General features: G+C 53.9%; 1 protein-coding gene across 2 annotated transcripts; it reads left to right on the forward strand.

The window, feature by feature from the left end:
* Positions 1 to 692: 692 nt before the first annotated feature.
* Positions 693 to 20,258, forward strand: TFCP2 (transcription factor CP2). Of its 2 annotated transcripts, none has more exons than XM_052809800.1 (15): positions 693 to 1,147; positions 7,646 to 7,797; positions 8,430 to 8,506; positions 8,942 to 9,047; positions 9,266 to 9,372; positions 10,037 to 10,189; positions 12,614 to 12,724; positions 13,496 to 13,584; positions 14,096 to 14,174; positions 14,659 to 14,752; positions 15,389 to 15,479; positions 16,427 to 16,533; positions 17,840 to 17,982; positions 18,662 to 18,713; positions 18,845 to 20,258. In XM_052809800.1, exons 1-15 carry the CDS (start codon positions 1,026 to 1,028, stop codon positions 18,880 to 18,882), a joined length of 1,521 nt encoding a protein of 506 aa, XP_052665760.1. In that variant the 5' UTR covers positions 693 to 1,025; the 3' UTR covers positions 18,883 to 20,258. The 2 variants fall into 2 exon arrangements, with proteins under 2 accessions (XP_052665760.1, XP_052665761.1); XM_052809801.1 differs by having other exon boundaries at positions 14,096 to 14,144.
* The last annotated feature ends 140 nt before the right edge of the window (positions 20,259 to 20,398 follow it).

Here is a 20,398-nt window from a genome sequence, read left to right on the forward strand (position 1 = left end):
ACGCAACTCAGCGCACGCATGAGCCGGTCCCGGGCCTCGAACCCGCGACCCTCCGGGAAGGCGCCGCACGGACCCGAGCGTCCCACGCCGCGCCCTCTGCGCCCCGCCCCCCGAGCCAATCCCCACGCGGCGGGTCCGGCCCGAAGCTCTCCATTGGCTACCGCCCGTAGCGCGTCACTTAGCGGCGCTCGGCTCTCATTGGCTAGACGCGGCGGCGGGGCGGGACCACCTCCCCGCTGGCGGCGGGGGCGGGGGGGGTCCGCGGCTCCGCCGCCTCCATCTTGCGGGGGCCGCGGCCCGGGGCCCTCGGCGGGGCGGGAGCGGGCCGGGGGCCGGGGCTGGGTGGGGGGGTGGGCTCTGCAGCGGGGTTTGGGGGGTGCAGCCCCTCGGGAAGGCGGCCCTGGGGGCGGCCGCGGGCAGCCCCTGGAGGGGGTTTGGCCTTTGAGGGGGGTCTGGGGCCAGGGCGGCCCCTTGGGGGTCGGTAGGGCCTAGGGGGTCCCCACGGGGGGGGGCAGCCCCTTGAGGGGGGGTGTAGGGCTTTGAGGGGGGTTCCTCGGGGGTGCAGCTTCTCGGGAGGGGGGGGGTCAGTACGGCTCGGGGTCCCCCGGGGGTGCAGTCCCTTGGAGGAGGGGGGCTGAGGGGTTCGGGGGGGTCCCCAGAGGGTGAGACCCCCCGCGGGGGTGTCTGTAGGCCTTAGGGGGTCTGAAGGGTTCGGGGGTGGGCGCAGCGGCCTGAGGGGGTGGCCGTGAGTTTGGGGTTGAGTCCCCTGCGGTGGGTCTTGGGGGTCCCCAATTAGCCACCCCGGGAGAGGGTCCCCCAAGGGGTAGGGAGGGGGTGGTGGGGGGGCTCGGTGCCCCCAGGAGAAGGGGGGAGCGCGGCCGAGCCCCCCTCGGTTAGCGAGCTTACCTCTCCGCTGAGAGGGGCGACGCACCCGGGGCGCCCGCCGAGGAGCCCCCCCGCTGCCCTCCTCCACGGGGGACGCGGCCCCCGCGCCCGGGGCTTGCGCCCCGTGCCTGTGGGTGAGGATGGCCTGGGCTCTGAAGCTGCCGCTGGCGGACGAGGTGATCGAGTCCGGGCTGGTGCAGGACTTCGACGCCAGCCTGTCGGGCATCGGCCAGGAGTTGGGTGCTGGGGCCTACAGCATGAGGTAGGTGGGCCGCTCCAGCCACCTTAAAGGGTCCATCCTGCACCTGGGAGAGGGGCTGGCAGCCCTGGGGGGCTCGGGGTGGGCTGAGGAGCCCCAAAATGCGCCTAACGATGGGGGGACCGAGCTGCTCGCCGGCACGTTCGGCGGCCGCGGCATCCCGCCGGGGGACGGTTCAGGAGGGAGCCGGGCGCTCGGCTTCGGTACCAACCCTGGGACGTGGGGGGTGGACGCTTGAAGTTGGGATGGAGTCGCGGTCGTAGAGAGCCCGTCGGCTGCTCGGGGCTTTGGGGGCTCGCTGGGCAGTTGTTTTGGAGAGCAGACGCGCTCGAGGGCGTGGGGTTGTGCAGCCCCGGCATCGCTCTTGGTCTTTGGCCTCCTGATGTCCTCAAACTGCAGCTAAATCATCCAGCATTAGTCCCACGCTTCTCCTCCGCTGCTGGTTGGAAGAGCTCGTGGCCGGTTGCTTTGGTGTTACGCAGCGTACGGTAATCGCCCCAGGAGCTGTACTTTGCCCTAATTAATTACCCTCCCAGAGGAACGCCGGCATGGTTTTTTCAGGTCAGACTAGCTCTGTCCTGACTCTGAGCTAAACCAGGAGCAAAGGGGAGTAGCAGGACCCCTACGGGGTCAAACACCCCATGCTTGAGTGCAGCGATCGGGGTTGGAGCCTCGTAGCATCGGATGCTCAAACCATATTGCACAAGTACGTGGCCCGTGCTCTGGAGATGCATCCCAGCTTGCTTCGCCGCTCTGCCTTCCCAATCCCAGCTCTGGCATCCGGCTGCTTGGCCGAGCCTCCATGCAGCGGCGAAGCCAAAGCGCTGCGTCGTGCTCGCCATTTGAGACCAGATAACACCTCGGTTTTGGCTGCATGAGTTATAATGGGGAAGCGCAGTCCGTGGATGAGGTGGCAGACTGGACAGGGTCTACTGAGTAGGTCTGCGAGCGGCCACGTGCTTCCCCACCACCATCCTTGATTAATTAACTCTGTTGTGGGCCGGTGCAGATCCAGTGCCATCTTGAGAGAGCTGCCTTGGTGTAACTTGGGGTGAGAGCTTAGTTCAAATGCGACTTCTGGTCCGCTTGTTTTCATCCTGGGATCCCCCTCGGCTGGAAGTGAGGAGGGATGATGGGATGGATCACTCCCCGCAGACCCGAGGCAGGAGCTGGGCACACAGGCGGGCAGAAAAGGAAGGTCTGGAGGTTGGGGCTGAGGTTAAGCTGTCCAGGAGGAGGATGCCCCAAGTGGATGCCTTGATGCAAGACTGGGGCTTTCTGAGGGGGCTGCAATTGGAAATGGTAAAAGTCAGAATGAAAAATGCCCTGTTGGGTGATTGCTCGCTGTAAAACAGGCTGGGAAGCAACTTTCAGCCTGCTGCCTTTTTCCAGGGGGAGTGAAAGAGCAGCTCTTCTCATCCAGCCTCCATCTCTCCTTCCTTCAAGGGACGAGGAGAGCCAGCACTTTCCCAAAGTTATCCCTGACCGCCATTAGGATCTGTTGCAGCCTTTGGAGTTTGTTTAGTTGGAATGCTTGGAGAAAAAAAAGTCCCAAAGGTGTGCGAGCTCGGAGGGAGTGTGTCCGTCACCTCTCCTGGCAATAACAGCACCGAGCGCGGTGACCAGTAGCTTTTCGGAGGAGGGATTCCTCCTTCGTTACCTTTGATGGGGAGGGAGCAAATGAGTTTCCAACGTGAGCAGGGAAGGTCCAGCTTTGCTTTGGGGGGGAGTAATGAAGCTTTGAAGCTCCTTTTCCTCCCCTTTCCCCTTCCTTTTGGGCAAGGGGTCCCATGCACAAACGCTCCCCTCTCAGAGAGGGTGAGCAAAGGTGTCATGGAGCATCTTAATGTGTAGACTTGCCTCCTTTGAGCTAAAACCCATTGGCTGTGCATCAAAGTTTTAATTGCACGAGGAAATCCTGCAGCTGCGAGCTTTGAAGCATTTATATCCTTTACCTACCACAGCTGACCCAGCTAGGCAGCAGTTTTCAGCGCCGGAGGTTTGAGCAGAGGTTTCCTGAGGCCACGGCTCTGCACGTCCCTGTGCCGTGCACCAAACTGGCTGCAAAGCTTTTCCACGCCGGTATTACTGGTGCAAAAGGGCTTTGAGCTCCGTGTCGGCGGCGCAGTGGCTGTGCCGCTGCTCTGAGCCCAACCTGCTGCTGAGCTGCACTCTCTGCGGGGCTCGCTCGGCCGTCTGAAACCCGACTCTCTTTTTCGGAGACTTTTCTTGACCTACGCTGCCTGTAAATAGAGCGTGTGCCCCCGTAGGTGAGCGCGCCGACCTTCCTGTCCTGACATCTGACATTTTCTCTGCGTGTCGTGGGAAAGGGGGAAAGGTTTCAACAGGCACCTCAGGTTTTGAGCGTTTTTGTGGCTTTTCCGTGCTTGCCCCGTGGGGGTTTTCCACTTTCATCCCTTCTCCCTATGGAAGAGACACATTACTACCTTGGGAATGAGTGCTGGTAGGTGGTGGTGGATGATGAGGGTTGTCGCTCAGGCTTTTTCTCATTTGAGTTGCACAGTAGGCTTGTGCTTTGCGTTTGTCAACGAACCTAACTTCTTGGCGTTACTGTTGTTCCCTGGAATTAGGTTTTTAGTAGAGCAGAGGTGGCTTTGGAGGTGATAATAGGGTGTTGCCTGAATACTTCCATCCGCAGAGTTTTTCTGTAATTATTTTTTTCCCTTTTTTCCAGGAGATTCTTTCCCACCCCCGAACCGGAGGCCTTAAGTGAAGTGTCTTTCCCCAAAAGCATATTAAATTGCACGGTGAAATAATGTTTTTTTCAAAGGCAGGCCTGTCCCCAGGAGTTGCAGGAACTTCTCCAGGTGCCCATGGAGCAGGCAGGACCGTGCGTGGGTTTGTCTACAGAAAAATCCACTGATGGTTGCTCGGTTCGGCCATGCTGGGCATTGTGGGGACGTCGCAGGGGGCTGCTCCTGAGACGTTGGTACCTGAAGGACTCGCAGCTTCCTGGCTCTCCCCCAACAACCCACAAAATGACTGCTTTTGAACTTGGTGGGCAATAGCAGGGTGGGAGACTAGCAGGAGGCAAATAACAAAGTGCTTTCTGTGCCGCCGTGAATCGCCTTGCAGGTTGTAGCTGTGGCCACGGCATTCTGCTGCCATTTGCAGGTGGCTGAGGTTGTCCTTCCCCTGGAGATGCTGTGAAGATGCCAGGCCCAGGAGCTGCCGAGCTTTCCCTTGCTGTTTTATAACCATATTGTTTCTATAAATATTTAATTTTCTATTGTGCCCTGCAGTGCGTAAAGCTGACCCTATTACCTGGGTCCTATAGCACAGACACGCAACGGCATCTGAATGACTGGAGGTCCCAGCCGAGGGGCTCTTAGCAAAACCCGAGGCCATCGCAATGGCAAAGGATCGCTCTCCGCAGGCAGGGGTGTCGCGGCGATGCTCTACCAACCTGTCCGTGCGTGCAGAGTTGCACCAAAAGTAGCCCTGCTTCCCCAGTAGCTGCTTGCAAAAGCAAACCATTGTTTGCTTGATGATTATTCCTAATTAATTGGGTTGGACTCTTGTTCCAGAAATACAGGGATGTGACTACCTGAAGTTTTTTCCCCCTTCTGCAGCTTGCAATAAAATGTGGGTTTCGGGTTGTGGTTATGTGGGGTCTTAGTGAACACAAATCTAGAGGCTGGATGTGGGGAGGTTTTGCAGGGATGGCTCTGCCGTTCCTCTTGGCAGGTGTCCGAGTGGTGTTAGTGGCCATGTGGAGCTTCTGGAACCCTGAAAAGCAGCTTGTGATAGTAGAGCAGACCACTGTGCTGCAGAATGTGGATGCAGCATCGCACGAGAGCTCCGTGTGCATGGGAAAAGTGAGTGAAAGCCGGGATGATGGTGATGTGCTGGCTCTCCATGCAGGAAAGTCACAGTCGAGCTTTGCGTCTTTCTCACCCAGACTGCTTTTGCGTGAGACAAAGCAAAAGAAAGAGCAAAAAACCGGGGTCTCCCGAGGCTGCAGAATTGGGATTGAATCATTGCCGTGTCAAAGCCTACGAGGAAAATGAGTGCTCGTGGGTGTAGAAGTGCATCCTGGGTTCCTCCGGCTGCCGGGAGAATTTGTGCAGGGCGTAGCCTTTAAATTAATTTTCTCATCTGTCTGGGCACAGCAGGTTAGTGCTGGTCTTCCCCGTCCTCGCACCTTCTTACAGGGATCAGTAACATCTGTGCTTCATCCTGCCTCGGCAGCCTGCTTGGGCGAGAAATCCTTCTGCGGGAGGAAACGCTGTTCCTCTGCTAATGAGATGGAGCTGCAGGGAAGTTTGTTCTCCAGGTTGTGTAATTTGCCTAATTGTGTACACGTGCCTTGATGCCGAGACCAGGGCATCCACGCAGCTCTGTGTAATGTGTAATAAGCTGGGATCTGGGCGGGGAGGGGCTCTCCTGCTTGGCTTTGGGCAGCAGTGATAGGTGTTACTTGCACAGTGTTGGAGGAAGGGAGGATATTTAGTCTCTTGAGACCAAAGGGTTAAAGCCCTGTTAGGGTGGGAGCTGGTATTTGGCCAGATAAGTCCAGTTTTTCCTTGGGAAAGGTTTTTAATGTTCAACTAAAAAAAAAAAGCTGATTTAACTCCTTCTTCTTTACACTCCTGTGAGCCAAAGCCTGTAACAGGAGGGGCAGGCGACCTGACACTTCACCAGGGCTTAGTGCTTCACTACTGCCCTTCGAAGGGACCCAAATAGCTCTGTCCCCACGCCACGTTTCACCTGGGGCTGGTGGAATGGTGCTGGGTGGCCTCAGCAGCCGATCCACAGCTCTGCGGTCGCATCCGTGCTCAAGCGTGTTTGCCCGGCCTCTGCTTTTGCTCCGGGCTCTGCTCGAGTGGATGGGTGGGAGGATGTTCTGGTTTATGCACTACGCAGTAATGACTCTTGGCCATTGTTATGGCTCAAAACAACTGCTGAGAGTCAGCTTCTCAAACAATTTCTATTAAATACATGTCCATAGGCTATGGGGTATCGCTAGTGATTTTTTAAATTAACATTATTCAGCAAGTTCTTTTTGCCACATGGCCTTTTGAGTATGGAAAAGTGTTGGTGATCACAGGGGAGTGGAGACAGCGAGCTTTTTGCATAATCACAAAGACCTGGAGACATCCTTCTCCTGGGAAAAGTTGGTAGCACAGGGCTCGAACACCCTTGCTTTTCCCAGCCAGCATCTAGAGCGGCGGGACAGCATCCAGAGGATGATGAGCCCAAGCTCATGCCAGCTGGAGCGGCTCTGTGCTGCTCTGTGGCACGGCGGGGAGCTCCCATATAACTCATCTGGTATAACCTGATAGCCAGGAAGGTGCTTGGGCCGTTGCAGGTTAATGGTTTGTGGTGAAGCCATCCCAATGGCTCCCCAGGGCAGTTCCTCCTGTCGTTAAATGTAGGCTGGGCAGGAGTCGTGGCGACTTTCGGCAAGAAGCAGACCTGTAAGGTATAAAAGAGGTGCCTGCGGTTGTCTCGGGAACCTGGCTCTGGTTTCTCCCATGACCCATGGCATGGGGACCCATGGTGTGGGCTGTACCACAGGTGACATGGAGCATCTTCTGACCTCCATGGGCATCCCAAGCTCCTGGTTTGGGTCAGGGCTGGCTGGTTGTGTGGTGCCCAGCACAAAGGGCTCTTGGGTCTGGGAGCTTGTCGATGAGTTTGGGGAAAGCTGAGGGTCTACCTCTTGCTGCCTTCATGCTGGAAGGGCTCTTTCCATGTCAGAGCCTGCAGGATTTGCTCTACTGAGATTCTTGTGCGCATCGTGCAGCAGGTTACGGCTGCGGGAGGGAGGGAGGGAGGAAGGGTTCGGCGCTCTGACCATGCACTCCCCCCATCCCATGTGCCCTGAGGTCTCTGCCTTTGCTTTGACTGACTCCCCTGTTTGCTGGGGCGGTTGGGAGGCTTTTATAAGTGCGGAGGAGGTGACGGCGAAAATATTGGTGACCTTGACCTGAGCAAGACTTCAAAATTCCTTCCAAGGCTCTCCTGGAGGGTAAACGAGCTCCTGGCCTCTCTGCTTGGAGCAGGGGGGAAAGGGTTAGGGGCTGGCTTGTTGGTGGAGGTAAGCAGGCTGGCACCACAAGGAAGAGGACAGGCGTTTATCGGTGCGACACGGATGTCATGCTGCATGCATCTGTCTTTGCAGCAGCTCTGCACTGATGCACGTGGTGCAGGAGTCGCGTTGCCGGAGGAGCTGGGCTTCAGTCTGAAATACAAACTCTGTTGTCTCTTAGCTTTGAAGCAAGAAATGTGTGTGTTTTGGGTGGATAGGGAGGCTAACTTGAAAAAACCTTTAGCAGAAGCAGGTGTCAGGTCCTTTTCTCAGACTACTCAGTCTGCTTTAATGCTCCTTAGCAGTTTTGCAGAGAGATGTCAGGGTATGTGGGTTTTTTTAACTAAAAAAAGCTCAAAGCTCTTAGGAGGAGGAACTAAATACCAAATGCATCATCTCTGTGTAGCCAGAGCTGAAATGAATCTGTCTGACAAATCTCTTTGCAGCGACGTCCTTGCCCTGCCCATCTTCAAGCAGGAAGAATCAAGTTTGCCTCCTGAAAACGAGAACAAAATTCTGCCTTTCCAGTACGTGCTGTGTGCTGCCACTTCCCCCGCCGTCAAGCTCCACGACGAAACACTCACCTATCTCAACCAAGGTGAGAGAAGCCCTATGCCCTCCGCAGGCTGTGCCTTGTGTAAACACCCTAAAAAATTAAATTCTGCCTTTGGAAATTTCCCCTTGGGAATGGAAAGCACCTCAATAGTAAACTCCAGATTGCTCCTGTTTGGAAGTGCCACCTCCTTTGCCTTGCTGCCTGCCCTCTGCTTATGGCGGTGAATTGCCTCTAGGATTTAACCTAATGCAAATCTGTGCGATGTAAGGTGGTTAACTGGTGTATCCCTGCTGCGGTGCTCTGCAGTGGGTGTGTTTTACAAGTTCAAGCTGTACCCGCTGCTTTCAAGTAGAACTGGAAGATCAGGGTTGGCAACCAAAGCCAGATGAAGCTTGTGTAATCAATTTCATCCCTGTTCTTGGTCTTGGGTTAACAAGGGTAATTCCTGGAAAGTACTGCTGCGGGAAGGGGGAGGATTATCTCTTCCTGGAGAGGGGTGTTACAGCTGTGGCTCTAATGGCTTGTGTTCGTATGACCCCCCCACTAAAACATGGCAAGAAGATCAAGTAGCATGGCTAGCGTGGCAGAAAAACATGTCAAAATGCCAGGGGAATGGCGGCAGCGAAGGTCCATCCCCAGCTAACTGCCAGATGCCCTTGTCTTCTTTCCCTCAGGGCAGTCCTATGAAATCCGGATGCTGGACAACAGAAAGATTGGGGAGCTGCCGGAGATAAATGGGAAACTGGTAAAGGTAAGCGGAGAGCACAGGTACTTGTGTCCTGCTGGGGCCATCCCCTGCTGCAGGGAGCCGTAGGGAGCAGCGAGCAAGGTCTTGTACTGCAGGAGACTCCATGACAGAGTGTGTAGGATAGGTCTGGCTTGATTGGGGGTTTATTTTCCCTTTCCCCTTCTCCCACCTTGTTGAGACCAGCCTGGCTGGTGGTGTGCAGCCAGTCTCATGGGGCCAGGGGTCAAGCCAAGAGGCGATTGCTAATGGCTTAGTGTTCAGGAAGGATAAGCTGCAGCCTTCATGCTTCTGTCCCAAGGGTCCGTCTGGGCTTTCTTTTATTGCTTTGGCTTCTCCGTGAAGTCTTCAGGCCCCTCTGTGACTGGGAAATGCCTTGCAGCTTGAAGACTGCCAGGTTTCCTGGGGCAGCTCCAGGCACTGACTGTTTCTCCCCTCTAGAGCATTTTCCGGGTGGTGTTTCATGACCGGCGGCTGCAGTACACGGAGCATCAGCAGCTGGAGGGCTGGCGGTGGAACAGGCCTGGGGACAGGATACTGGACATAGGTGAGTTCCCATCGCAGCACTTTGGCTGGTGCTGGAGGAGATGTGGGTGCCTGAAGTGCCCCCAGCCGGGCTCCCGGTCCCTTGACTTTAAGGGACAAAGTGCTGTCACGATTCTGCGCTTTGAGAGACTTGGTTGGTTTTTCTATATGTTCCCTGTGAATCTTTTCCTTCTTCTCCTACTACAAATGGCAGCTTGTTCTCCATCTCTGCCCCTACAGATATCCCAATGTCTGTGGGCATCATTGACCCTAGAGCAAACCCAACCCAGCTCAACACAGTGGAGTTTCTATGGGATCCTTCAAAGAGGACTTCTGTGTTTATCCAGGTAAGAGGAGAAGTGGGGAAACTCCTGTTGTGGGGGTCTAGGGGGAAAAAAAAAAAGTTTTCCAAGGGGGAAGAAGGTGCTGCTTTTTAACTCAGAGCAGTAAAATTGCAGCCAGATGCTGCAGTGGTAGAAGGATGTCAACTAAAATACACCCTACCTCCAGCCTCAAGTGATGCAAGAGAGCAGCAGTTCATGCCCTAGCAAGGGACAGGAACAGCTGACCACCAATAAGTTTTTATACGTTTGTGGTGGTTTAGGTCCCTCTGGTTTCATGATTTGGGTCTCCATCTTGCTTAGATGTTTTTGCACATCTCGCCAGCTGCCTAAAATACCTCTTGGAAGTCTGGCCCTCCCGCCTAGAATAACAGGCTGCAGCGTGTGGAGGCTGGGAACTCTCTGCCCTGCTGATCTGGGGCTTGCTTGTAACATTAAGAGGTTGCAAAACTTGTTGAAAGAATGTGGCTCCACCTCTGCTGTGGCATCCCCTTAACTCCTTAATGCTGGGGGTACCTGGCATGGTCCCATCCCAGCTCTGTATTTCGCCCTTCTCAGCAGGCTGCCCTTTACGTCAGCGCTGTCCTGGCTCCCACGAGAGGAATGGGAGGTTTGTGGTCAGCCAAACACTGCAGAATTACTAACCGCAGGATGCTTTGCCTTCCCCCAGGTTCACTGTATCAGCACGGAGTTCACCATGCGGAAGCATGGAGGAGAGAAGGGGGTACCCTTTCGGGTCCAGATAGACACGTTCAAGGAGAATGAGAATGGAGAGTACACGGAGCACCTGCACTCTGCCAGCTGCCAGATCAAGGTCTTCAAGGTACCTCGGCCCGTTGGTGGCCTTTCCCTGCTAGGAAACAAACTGGGAGTCAGTCCCAATTCACGCTGCAGCCCCAGTGAACATCACGAGTGCAGGACAGCGTCTGAGCTTGCCTGCAAAAGGGCCTCTCGGTCCTTCTGGTCTTGTGTTGCTGCTGTCTCCCCGGTTCCTCTCTGTCAATCGAGTCCAGATGCTGTTGAGGCTACAAAACCAGTAAGCCAAGAACTATGTAGAGGGAGAACATGGGTTGTGTTGCCTCCGTCTGAAACCTCCCACGTTTAGTCTTGAATCTTATCAGCTTGGGAGATCCTCCAAGGAGCTTTGGTGTCTGTCTGAACTCCTTGCTTTATTATTACCTGTTGCTGATGGTCCGTCTGCATCTGATGGTCCATCTGCATCCGGCCTCTCCGGCAGCGCAGGTGTCTGGTCCCTGTTGCAAATAGTTCAGAGAAACCCAAAGCCATGACATGGCAGTGGCAGCCACAGCAGCATGATGGTGTGGGTGCCTGAGAAGGGTCGTTCATGCAGGAGCACCCAGGTGCCGTGCAGCGGGGGCGGCTGTGCAGGGAATATGCAGAGGGGCACGCCATGCCCGTGCTCTCCAGTATGCTGAGGTTGCCTCCGTTTTGCTGTCCTCCCTGTAACACCCTGCAAAATCTTGTCCGTGGCTCTTCTCTTCTTCCCCCTTTAGGGGCATTTGGCACGCAGCGGGGTCAGTCGCCTGGCCGGGCGCCTGTGCTGCCTTGCAGTTCTGCTGTGAAGTTGCTGTGGGATATCGGGCAGTGTGCCCTGCTGCTGTTGACTTGGCATCTTTCCCCTTCTCTCTCTTCTCTTTTGCCTATTTGGATTTTAACATTTCAAAGGCAGGGGTGTGATTTGTTAGGGCTTGTTTGAGCCCTGGCTGGTATCTCGATGCAAATAGCCTAAGCGGATGGCTGCGGAGTTGGGAGTTAAGGGATAAGGCTGGTTGCAGACAAACACTTGGGAGGATAGTGAGATTGCGAGGCATCTGGCACTGCATTTCTACTGAGCTTCAGCTGTTTGTGCCAGGGGATGGGGTTTGTTTTGGGGTTTTTTTGGCTCTGATAACGTTGAACTAGGAAAACCCAAAGCAGTGAAGCTGTGGCTTCAGGGCACGGTCTCCCTGCAGAGGATGGTCTCTGATGGTCTCAGCCTTATCTCCTGCTCATCTGACGCAGCTGCCCTCGTGGGGTCAGGGCTGCTGTCTGGGCAGCAGACTCACTGTGCATGTGTTTCCCTGTGTGTGCTTTGAGTCCTGTTTGCCACAGGGTGTCCTTTGTGGGTTAACATGATTCGGGCTCCTGCCCTGCCCTTTCCTTTCTCCCCTCTGCCCCTCAAAGCTGGGAGCATTTCAGTGCTTTCAGAATAGCTGCTGAGGGCCCCTTACCCATGCTCGTTGGTGTCTGGAGCACAGATCCTTTCTAGCCACCAGAAGCAGCAGTGCTCACCATGGGAAGGTAAGAGCAACCATTAGATTTTCATGGCAGAAACTGGCTAATGAAGCCACAGCTAAGCAGCACCTCCTCACCCAGCTCAGAGCGTGGTGGTAGCTTGTTCAGGTCTCAGCTTTGCTGTCCAGAGGAAAAGAGATTTGGAGCTTGGGGGAGCGGGAGGGCTGTGGTACGTGGCTGTGTTGCAGTCCTAAAGCTTCCCCGCCGGTGCCGTGGATGCGTTCATCCACTCGGGAGGTGTCCGCATGTTGGCAGGCAGCTGTGTTGGTCCACCAAGGCCGAATTCCTTCCACTTGCGAGTGCAGGCAGGGACCGTGCACGGCCAAGTTTTAAGGGAATTTCTTTAGGGTTCTGCCGAGGGGAGCACCAGGATAGCTTTGGTGGTTATAATGGCGCGCTCTGACTTGCTGCTTTCCTTAGGGCTTTGAGCATTTGATAAAGGCAGTGAGTAAAATCATCTTAATCTTGCATATGAGAAAGTGCATGGTTTTTTCAAGGTTGTGGCAAAGGCAAGGACATAATTGAGCTCTCATGTTCTGGTGCAGTTTGTGCCACTGAAATGCCACCTCTCCAAGTGGTTGATGAAGGTGCGGAAGACACAGCTCGGATGTGATACCAGTAGCTGGCCTTTGTCCCCTTAGAGCCAATGTATGCTGTCGGGAGAAGTGTCTTCTGAAAAATGTTTCACCTCCTTGTTCAGATGTTCTGGGCCCCATTTTGTGGGCTTGGATAGATCAGGATATTGGGGGTAGTTACAGAATTGATGCTGTCGCCATAGTTAATTCTCTGGGCAGATGGTCTGAGCCCCCTTCCTTTTCCCTCTGTAAGGCAACAAGTGGGTGAGTAGAAGGACGAGTTGCCTTTTCTGGTTCTTGCATTTCTTGCACATCTATCCAGCCAGCTGCTGCCACCCTTCCATGCTGCTGATCTAACAGGAGTGTCTCCTTTCCAGCCCAAAGGAGCTGATCGGAAGCAGAAGACGGACAGGGAAAAGATGGAGAAGCGAACGCCTCATGAGAAAGAGAAATACCAGCCTTCCTACGAAACTACAATACTCACGGAGGTGGGGTGCTGGCATCGTTGTTTTAACGAAACCTGGCTTGCCTTGCTCGCAGGTGGCAAGGAACTGGCTGTTCTGCTGCGAAATGTTTGGCCAAGTTGTTAATAGCTGCAAGACAAAAGCAAGATAAATTTTGTAGGCAGAGGATGTGTTGCTTACTAGACCTGAAAAAGGTCTCTTGTGCATGGAAACGTGATGTTTTTTTCCCCACTGTAATAGATCATTTAATAAAAGATTTTACTTCTCCCTGCAAGCTTCATTTTGCCTGTGGGGCAACTGGCCACCGAGGCTGTGAGCTGGCAGAAAACCCCGCTGTTTCCTCCCTGTGCTAGTGGACAGTGTCAGTCTATTAAAATGTGGTCGTCTGAGGGGTCGGTGCTGAACAGCCCTGGGGAGGGAGCCCTCGTCCTACCCTGGCTGAATTTGGGGATGCTTGTCAGTGCCCGATCCAGGCTCGATCTGCTGCACAGAGGTGCCCAGGCCAGCGGGCGCTGTGTGTGTCAGCCCAGTGCCAGAGCGATGGTTTAGATCCCACATCTCACTGCATTTGAATTTTGTGACTTTTGGCCTTTTGAGATTAAGAATCACTAAATCTGAGCTTTGTGACCATCTGCAGTGAATTGGCATGGCTTCTTTTAATCCCCTACTTTATTCTTTAATTCTGTTTCATAGTCGGTTGTCAGTCAGCAAATAGCTGTTAACCTGTGCTGACCAGAGCAGATGTGCGTGCTTGTTCAAAGCAATCCTGTGACTCTTCTGGCTTTTCCTTCCTAGTGTTCTCCCTGGCCAGAGATAACGTACGTCAATAATGCGCCGTCCCCTGGCTTCAACAGTTCCCACAGCAGTTTTTCCATTGGCGAAGGGTAAGTCCGGAGAAGAGGCTAGCTGGCTATTGATTTCTGCCTTGCACGAGAGATTGATGTGTCTGAGCTGGCAGTGACCGTTAGCGAAAGGAAGGGCCTGATTCCAAGGTGTACAGGGGGTGGAAGCAGCTGAAGAGGCTGTGTCAGTGGGGGAAAATCAAATTAAAGCCCTTGAAGCTGAGCACTGTTACCTCTCTTGGCTGCAGCAAAGCTCAGCTCTTGCATGAGAAGCCTGCATGCATTTGAGCAGCAGTTCAGCTTCCAGCCTGCTTCTCTCTGCCTTTCCCCATCGCGTTAATACTCCAGCATAAGCCGTTCGTTCTCGCGAAGTATTGCACTGCAACAATGACGGTGTTGCCGCAGCCACGTAGCTGTCTGTCCCTGTCTTTTGGTGGTCTTGGTTATGGGACTTGGAGGGTGGTGGTTGCTGCCTGCTGGGATGCTGTGCCGGAAGGGGAAGAGCGGCGCTAACCTTGTGTTCTGCTCTGTCTGGCTCTCTTCCCTAACCTAGCAATGGCTCTCCAAACCATCAGCCCGAGCCACCCCCTCCGATCGCAGATGTAAGTCACACCTCAGAGCTTATGCTTGTGGTAAGGATGGTGCACAGGTCAGAAAATGGGATTTGGGGATGGAGCGGGGGTGGGTTTGTGGGTGGCTGTAGTTTGCTGGGGAAGAGACTGCTCTAGTTTAACATCTTTGGGGAGTTATAACTTCTTTTTGACTCCTAGTTGGAAAAAGAGGTGACAGGGTGAAAAATGTCCAGTACAGCCATGCGGAGTTGTGAGCAAGGAGCAAGCTTTTTGTAGCTCGCTGTGACCTTTACTTATTGCCTTGATCTTCGCTGTGCTTTCCCCTTTGCTTCCTTCCTCTTTCTTTGTCCCTCTGAAGCCTTTTAAATCAAAAACCTGTCCAGGCTGCAGCCTGTATTGTGCGTGTGCTGTGAGCCTGGCTCACTAGGGTCTCGATTTAAGACTGTGATTATAAACACTGACTGAGCTGACCTGTGCTCGTTCCTCAGTGGAAATGCTTCCACGTCACCTCTGAGGCTGTGACCCTTCTTTTCCTACATTACAGAACCTCTTGCCCACCAGCACGCCCCAGGAGGCCCAGCAGTGGCTGCACCGAAACCGCTTCTCCACTTTTTCTCGGCTTTTCAGAAACTTCTCAGGTAGGTTACAACATCCCCTCGGTGTCTGCCCCTTCTCTGTGCCAAGTCGCTCTGCCTCCTCTTGCTCCTGAGGCTATCTTCATGTTACCGTTGCAAATATAAATGTTTTTTAAAATTTTTGTAACACAATAAAATGTGGCTCCCTGAAAGCTGTGTTCTTCATTTCTCACCTCGCTCTCAGCTGGCAAAATAGTGGGGACTGGGGTGGTTTCTCTTCCAAGAGCTTGCAGCACCCTCTGATCTTACAACAAGCTGAGAAATGCTGATCTGGGGGAAAGCACTGTATGTAAAGAAATGCTTCACATTTATTTTCCTCTCCTTCCCTGGTGATACAGCCTCTGTAATCCAGGGTCACCGAGGTGCTAGATAGCCAGCTGTAAATGATAATACGGGACACAGGGTTGTACTGAAACACGCTCTTGCAAAACCAGTCTGGAAAAAAAATCTTGCAGGCATCCTTCTGGGGGAAGCAGGGGGAGGTTGTTAGCAGAAGGCAGAAGCAATTTGGGAATGGGGTGAGCTCTGTGAGCAGGAGGAGGGGGAACTGGCACAGCTGTGGTGCCCAGAGCCCCTCCATCCCGGACACTTTGGGCTGGATTGTGTGACTTTCTCTCCTTTTGACTTTTAAAACTGTAGGTGCAGACTTACTGAAGCTGACCAGAGAAGACGTTATCCAGATCTGCGGCCCTGCGGACGGCATCAGGCTCTTCAACGCATTAAAAGGACGGTATGTTGTTTGCTTAAAAGCTGATTGTGGATGGTAGGTAAATTGTATTTGTTTTAGCCTGTTTGCTTGGCTCTTGCTGTTAGAGAGAACAGAGTTTCATTAACCTTCCTGAACCTCATTCAGTCAAACTTGATAACTTAGCCAGCAGGGTAACCACTCCAGAGACAATTTGGGGAAGAAAATCCATGTGGGAGAGAAGTGTTAGAAATTATTTCACTGTTTGAGTGTCAGAGAATCCAGCCACAAGCCAGAAAGTCCTGCCGATACAGTACTTGTGTCCTCCATCCTCTGAACTGCCTCTCAGTGGAATTGCCTACCTGGAAAGGGAATATTCCTTTGCACCTTTCCCTGAAGAAGCAGGGACTCATGTTTAACTCTGAGCTGGAGCATTTCAGAAGGTGCCACTGCAGCCAGGCAGAGACGCACAGGGTGGGCTGTATCCCGGAGGGAAGGTCTGGGGAGGGATTGGCACGGCTCTCCGATATGGGGCAGCAAGAGCTACACGGGTGGGAAGCATTCCAGGAGGTTAATGTACTGCCTCCGATGGCTCGGGAGATAGCGGGGAAATGTGGTCGCACTGTGTTGGGGGAGAAAGGCATGAAGGACAGGAGACGGTGCCGGCTTTTGCACTGCAAAATGAGACTCTGAACGAGAAGGAGCATGCATGTTACCAGCAGAGCTCGGTCTGAACCACGGCCGCTCTATCCTCAGGAGTGGACCGTCCGAGTTAGCTGCTCGGTAGCCAGCTGGCACTGTGTCCCTGTGCCAACTTTGTCCCCTTCTCGCAAAAACCTTTACTGCATCAGTAAGGTGGTTTTGCTTCAAGATGAGTTCGTCAATCTCTTTTCCTTGAGGATACTGGGGAGCGAAGAGCGCTGGCAAAGTGTCGGGATCTAGAGGTGTCCTTGGGTAAATACGATGGCGTTCACTCACTGCTCTGTCCATAGGATGGTGCGGCCCAGACTGACCATCTACGTGTGTCAGGAGTCCCAGCAGCTGAGGGACCTCCAGCAGAAACACGAGGATGGGGACACAGTAACCAGTACTTTTTTTGGTAAGGGTTTCGAAGCCTGGCTGGGGGCACGTGGGCTTGGGGTTGGTGCTGGCAGGGCGAGGGGGAAAAGAACAGCTGGGGGGTTCAGCAAACAGAAATGTGGTGGGAGGCTGTTTCCAGCCCCGCCACTGCTGCCCGCGGGCGCTTCGCACCAGTTGCCTCCAATCCCCTCGTCCCTACACCACTGCCTGGTGGGTTTTGGGCTGGCGAAAGGCCCCTCTCGCAGCCAGGGCTGCTTGTGTTATCAGAGCCCACCGAGCCTGCACAGCATCTCAAAGAGGGTCTGTGGCTTTTTTTTTCAGCTGCTATGCCTCGTGTTGGCTGCTGTCGTCCTCATCTCCTCACTGTGAGGAGGCAGCGAGCTCACGTGTGAGCTCACCTGCAACCAAATGCAAGCTCTGTACACAAACCAAGGGGTTGTACATGCTCCCCTTTGGTAAGGGTGCTGGAAGATCGCAGCGAACCCTTTTTACTTGCCCTGGTCCTACCCAGCTGATTTTTCTCCTTGCCCACCAAATGGGCAGCTGCAGAATCTGACTGTCGGCATGTTGCCTGCTCTGAGCCGACAAATGATAGCTCCTGCGAGAATCCAGCATTGCCCAGACAACGAGTGACCTACATTTGTGGAGCAGCCAGGAGCCGGTTTATCCACCTCTGTGATTGGAGCGGGAAGTGCAAAAACAAACAGCTCGTCCTTTTCTTGCCCTGGTCCAATTTGGATCCTCTCACTTCCCCCCAGGACCTACCTTGTGGGAGTCGGGGAACAGGGGGGGCTCTGGGGAGGTGCGAGGGCAGCGTTTCCACCCTGCTGGGATTGAAAATGGCCAGGAATGGTACAAAACGCTGCTCAGCTGATGCTAGTCAAAATAGAAGCTTTTTGGGGCAAGGACTGCAGAAATACAGAAGCATTGCAGGACATTGACGACAGCCAAGTTACTGTGGAGCTGATGCTTGTGTAGCTCAGGGCATGCTGCAGCCGTGTAGCAAGAGCAGACAGCAGAGGCGTGCTGCAGTTGCATGTGGATTTAGCAGCTTGGGCTTGGAAAGATGATAGCTGCATGAGTCGGGCACAGCAGAGCGGGTGTTCAACCTGCTGAAAAGCAACACTCGATAGATGGGCTGTGCACAGTCCCGTCCCAACGGGGCTGTGATGTTCCTGGGTAGAGAGCAGCCTGTTTGTGATGCTCCTCTAAGTGTCCGCTCCCTGGGCTAGCATGCGTGGCACTAGCTGAAGCGTCTCTGCATCCACGGTGTAGATACCGACGCTGCACTTGGCGTCTAGCTATAATAGTTCTTCTCCTCGCAGTGTACCACGCTATTTATCTGGAGGAACTGACGGCGGTGGAACTGACAGAAAAGCTGGCCCAGCTCTTCAGCATCTCTTCCCAACAGATCAGCCAGATTTACAAGCAAGGTCCGACGGGGATACACGTGCTGATCAGTGACGAGGTAACAACCTCTGGGTGGTCCTTATTTTTGACCTCTTGCGCTGGGTTGCTTCAGCTGGTTTGCGTCTTGATTGTGCTCTGAGCTCCGCTGTGGAGGTTGCACAGCACCCAGGGGAACGGGTCCCCCGGGCAAGTCTTCAGGAAGGGCCCCGCTCGGTCACCTCCGGTTTCCGAAGGGTCAGAGTTAATTGTTGAAGTCTGTAGAGCCAAGGATGTTGGCACATGGGGACGCTGCTCTGCTGCCGGGGGCACCTCACTTAAACCTGTGAGGTTTATCAGGCGTGAACAGTTCTCCCTGAGCGAGTCCGGGCTGTGTGCGTGCCCTCCTTCATGCTTGGGTTTCTTCTAGCGTTGCTATAAAAGCAGGGAGGGGAATTGCTGTGAGGAGGACTTTGCTTTCAGACCTGCATCCCAGAATCCGATGGTTTCCTCTCTCGACTTGCTGGTTTGGACCTTCAGTTCTGGAGAGCTGGAGGAAGGAATAAATATTTATGGCTGGTGCCTTTCCTACCTCCCAGAGCACTAAGCTCCTGCCTGAGCAGCTTCTAGCCCTTTCGGTACTCTAAATCTATGCCCGTCGCTGACTGGCAGAACACAAAGCCTTCACTGAGGGCTGTGAAGCGCTTCTGCTGTGTTTAAGTACAGCCTCAGACTAAGATGGCTTTCGTGGCTTCTTTCAGATGATACAGAACTTCCAAGACGAATCCTGTTTCGTTCTGGACACCATGAAAGGTGCGTAAATGCCTGGGCTCCGTCTTGTATTTCCCTTCTGTACTTCTTGGGGAGCTCTTGTGTCAGATCCGCTCAACCCAGCAGATTCCTTTGCTGTTGCGAGTGGCTCATGACCTTTGCTTCTTTTGCAGCTGAAACCAATGATAGCTACCACATCATCTTAAAATAGGAGGGGACGGGATGAGGAGCACCTGCGATCCTTTCATTGCGCATGAAGACCCTTCACTTCCAGCACAAGGACACGAGCAGAGATCTGGAAACTCCTGGGCACCCTCTGGAAAGCCCCCGAGCTGTTGGTTACTCAGCTGTCTTTCTTGCAGGGGACCTCCTTGCTCTGACGGCACCTAAACGGCCGTTGATGGTAACGTGCTGCTTAATTGCTGGAGCTCTGAGGCTTGAAGTTACCAGGTTGCACTCTCATGTAGCTCTTGGTAAAAATTTGCCATTGGGACCTAAAACCTGTGCGAGGCCTTTTTCTATGGCAGGCGTGCTCTGCTTTTCTGAGAGGCATCAGCTCCTGTGACGCTCGCAGACTGGCAAGAGAGCATGAATTAAACTGGCCCAACAAAGCCAACCGGCCCTCGGGCACGTGCTGAGCTGAGCAGGTCTCAAATACGCTATGTACTGTGCTGATGGAGTGGTAGGCTAGGGCTGGGAGGGATTTTCTTAAAAGATTTTGTTAAGCTTTCATTTAATATTACAATGCATCTGTTAGACAAAGGTGGTGACTTTGTTTTTCTCCTCTCCACCCACCCCGAAAATGGTGTTGGCGTGTGTGTGTGGGTGTGGTTGTGGTGCCATCCTTCTTCCCTTGCGAGTGTAGGGTTGTCAGGAACTTTATATACACATCTAGTTGTATAAAGCTGGAGCAAAACGTGGAGTGAAGCTGAGTTGGATAAAGAAATAGCTAACTAGCTTGGTCTATGGGATTCTTTTCTGCATGTTTTAGGGAGAAAAAAAAAAGACTTGGCTATCTCTACTGAAAATTTTGAGCGATGTCTACCTGCTGCCTCGTTTTCTGCCCCTGCATCCCTCTGCCCAGCCTCCGTAGCTGCCCCAGCGTTGGTGTAGCCCTGCGTGCGCTAAGGAGGCGGCGGACGGCAAGTTCAGAGGGTTATTGAAAGCCGTTGGACTCGATGGTGACGAAAGTGCCTCCGTGCAGGTTTCCAGGACAGCAGTGAAGTCTCTGGGGTGAAGGATCTGCCCTACCGTGCAGGTGATGGATCCTATTCCCCATCCATAAGATCCCCCAGTAGAGACCAAGATGCCCGGGGTGCCACCTGCCTCGAACCATCGGCACTACCTGAGGAGGTTTTGAGCCAAAAAATAGGGGGAAAAATTAGAATGTAAAGCAGGCCTCTTATTTTTAAATAAGGCTGCAATGAGATCCAGCTCAAGGCAGGTGTGGTGGGTCCGCGCTCAGGCCGAGAAGGGCCCGCAAGTGAAGGCACTGGTGGATGCAACAATCGCGACGGTCATGTCCCTGCTGCTAAAATACCGGCTGCTCTTCTGTGTTTGTAAGCCATAAAAGATTCTGTTCCCATCTTCCTTGGCCAGCTGTCGTCTTCTTGGAGATGAAAATTAGAGCTGGTTCAGTCCTTTTCCATCCTTTGCTTGCACTGGCCGAGCTCCCACAGCCGCTGCTTGTGACTCCGTCCTGGTGCAAAGGGCACCGTTAGTGTCCC

The sequence above is a fragment of the Harpia harpyja genome, chromosome 15, assembly GCF_026419915.1.
Source record: "Harpia harpyja isolate bHarHar1 chromosome 15, bHarHar1 primary haplotype, whole genome shotgun sequence".
NCBI lineage: Eukaryota > Metazoa > Chordata > Aves > Accipitriformes > Accipitridae > Harpia > Harpia harpyja.

Excerpts from the sequence above, each read along its gene's own strand:
- TFCP2 (XM_052809800.1), top strand. The coding sequence starts at position 1,026 with ATGGCCTGGGCTCTGAAGCTGCCGCTGGCGGACGAGGTGATCGAGTCC. Across the intron at positions 15,480-16,426 it reads TTCAACGCATTAAAAGGACG|GATGGTGCGGCCCAGACTGA; the intron begins GTATGTTGTTTG and ends CTCTGTCCATAG. Across the intron at positions 17,983-18,661 it reads ACGTGCTGATCAGTGACGAG|ATGATACAGAACTTCCAAGA; the intron begins GTAACAACCTCT and ends GGCTTCTTTCAG.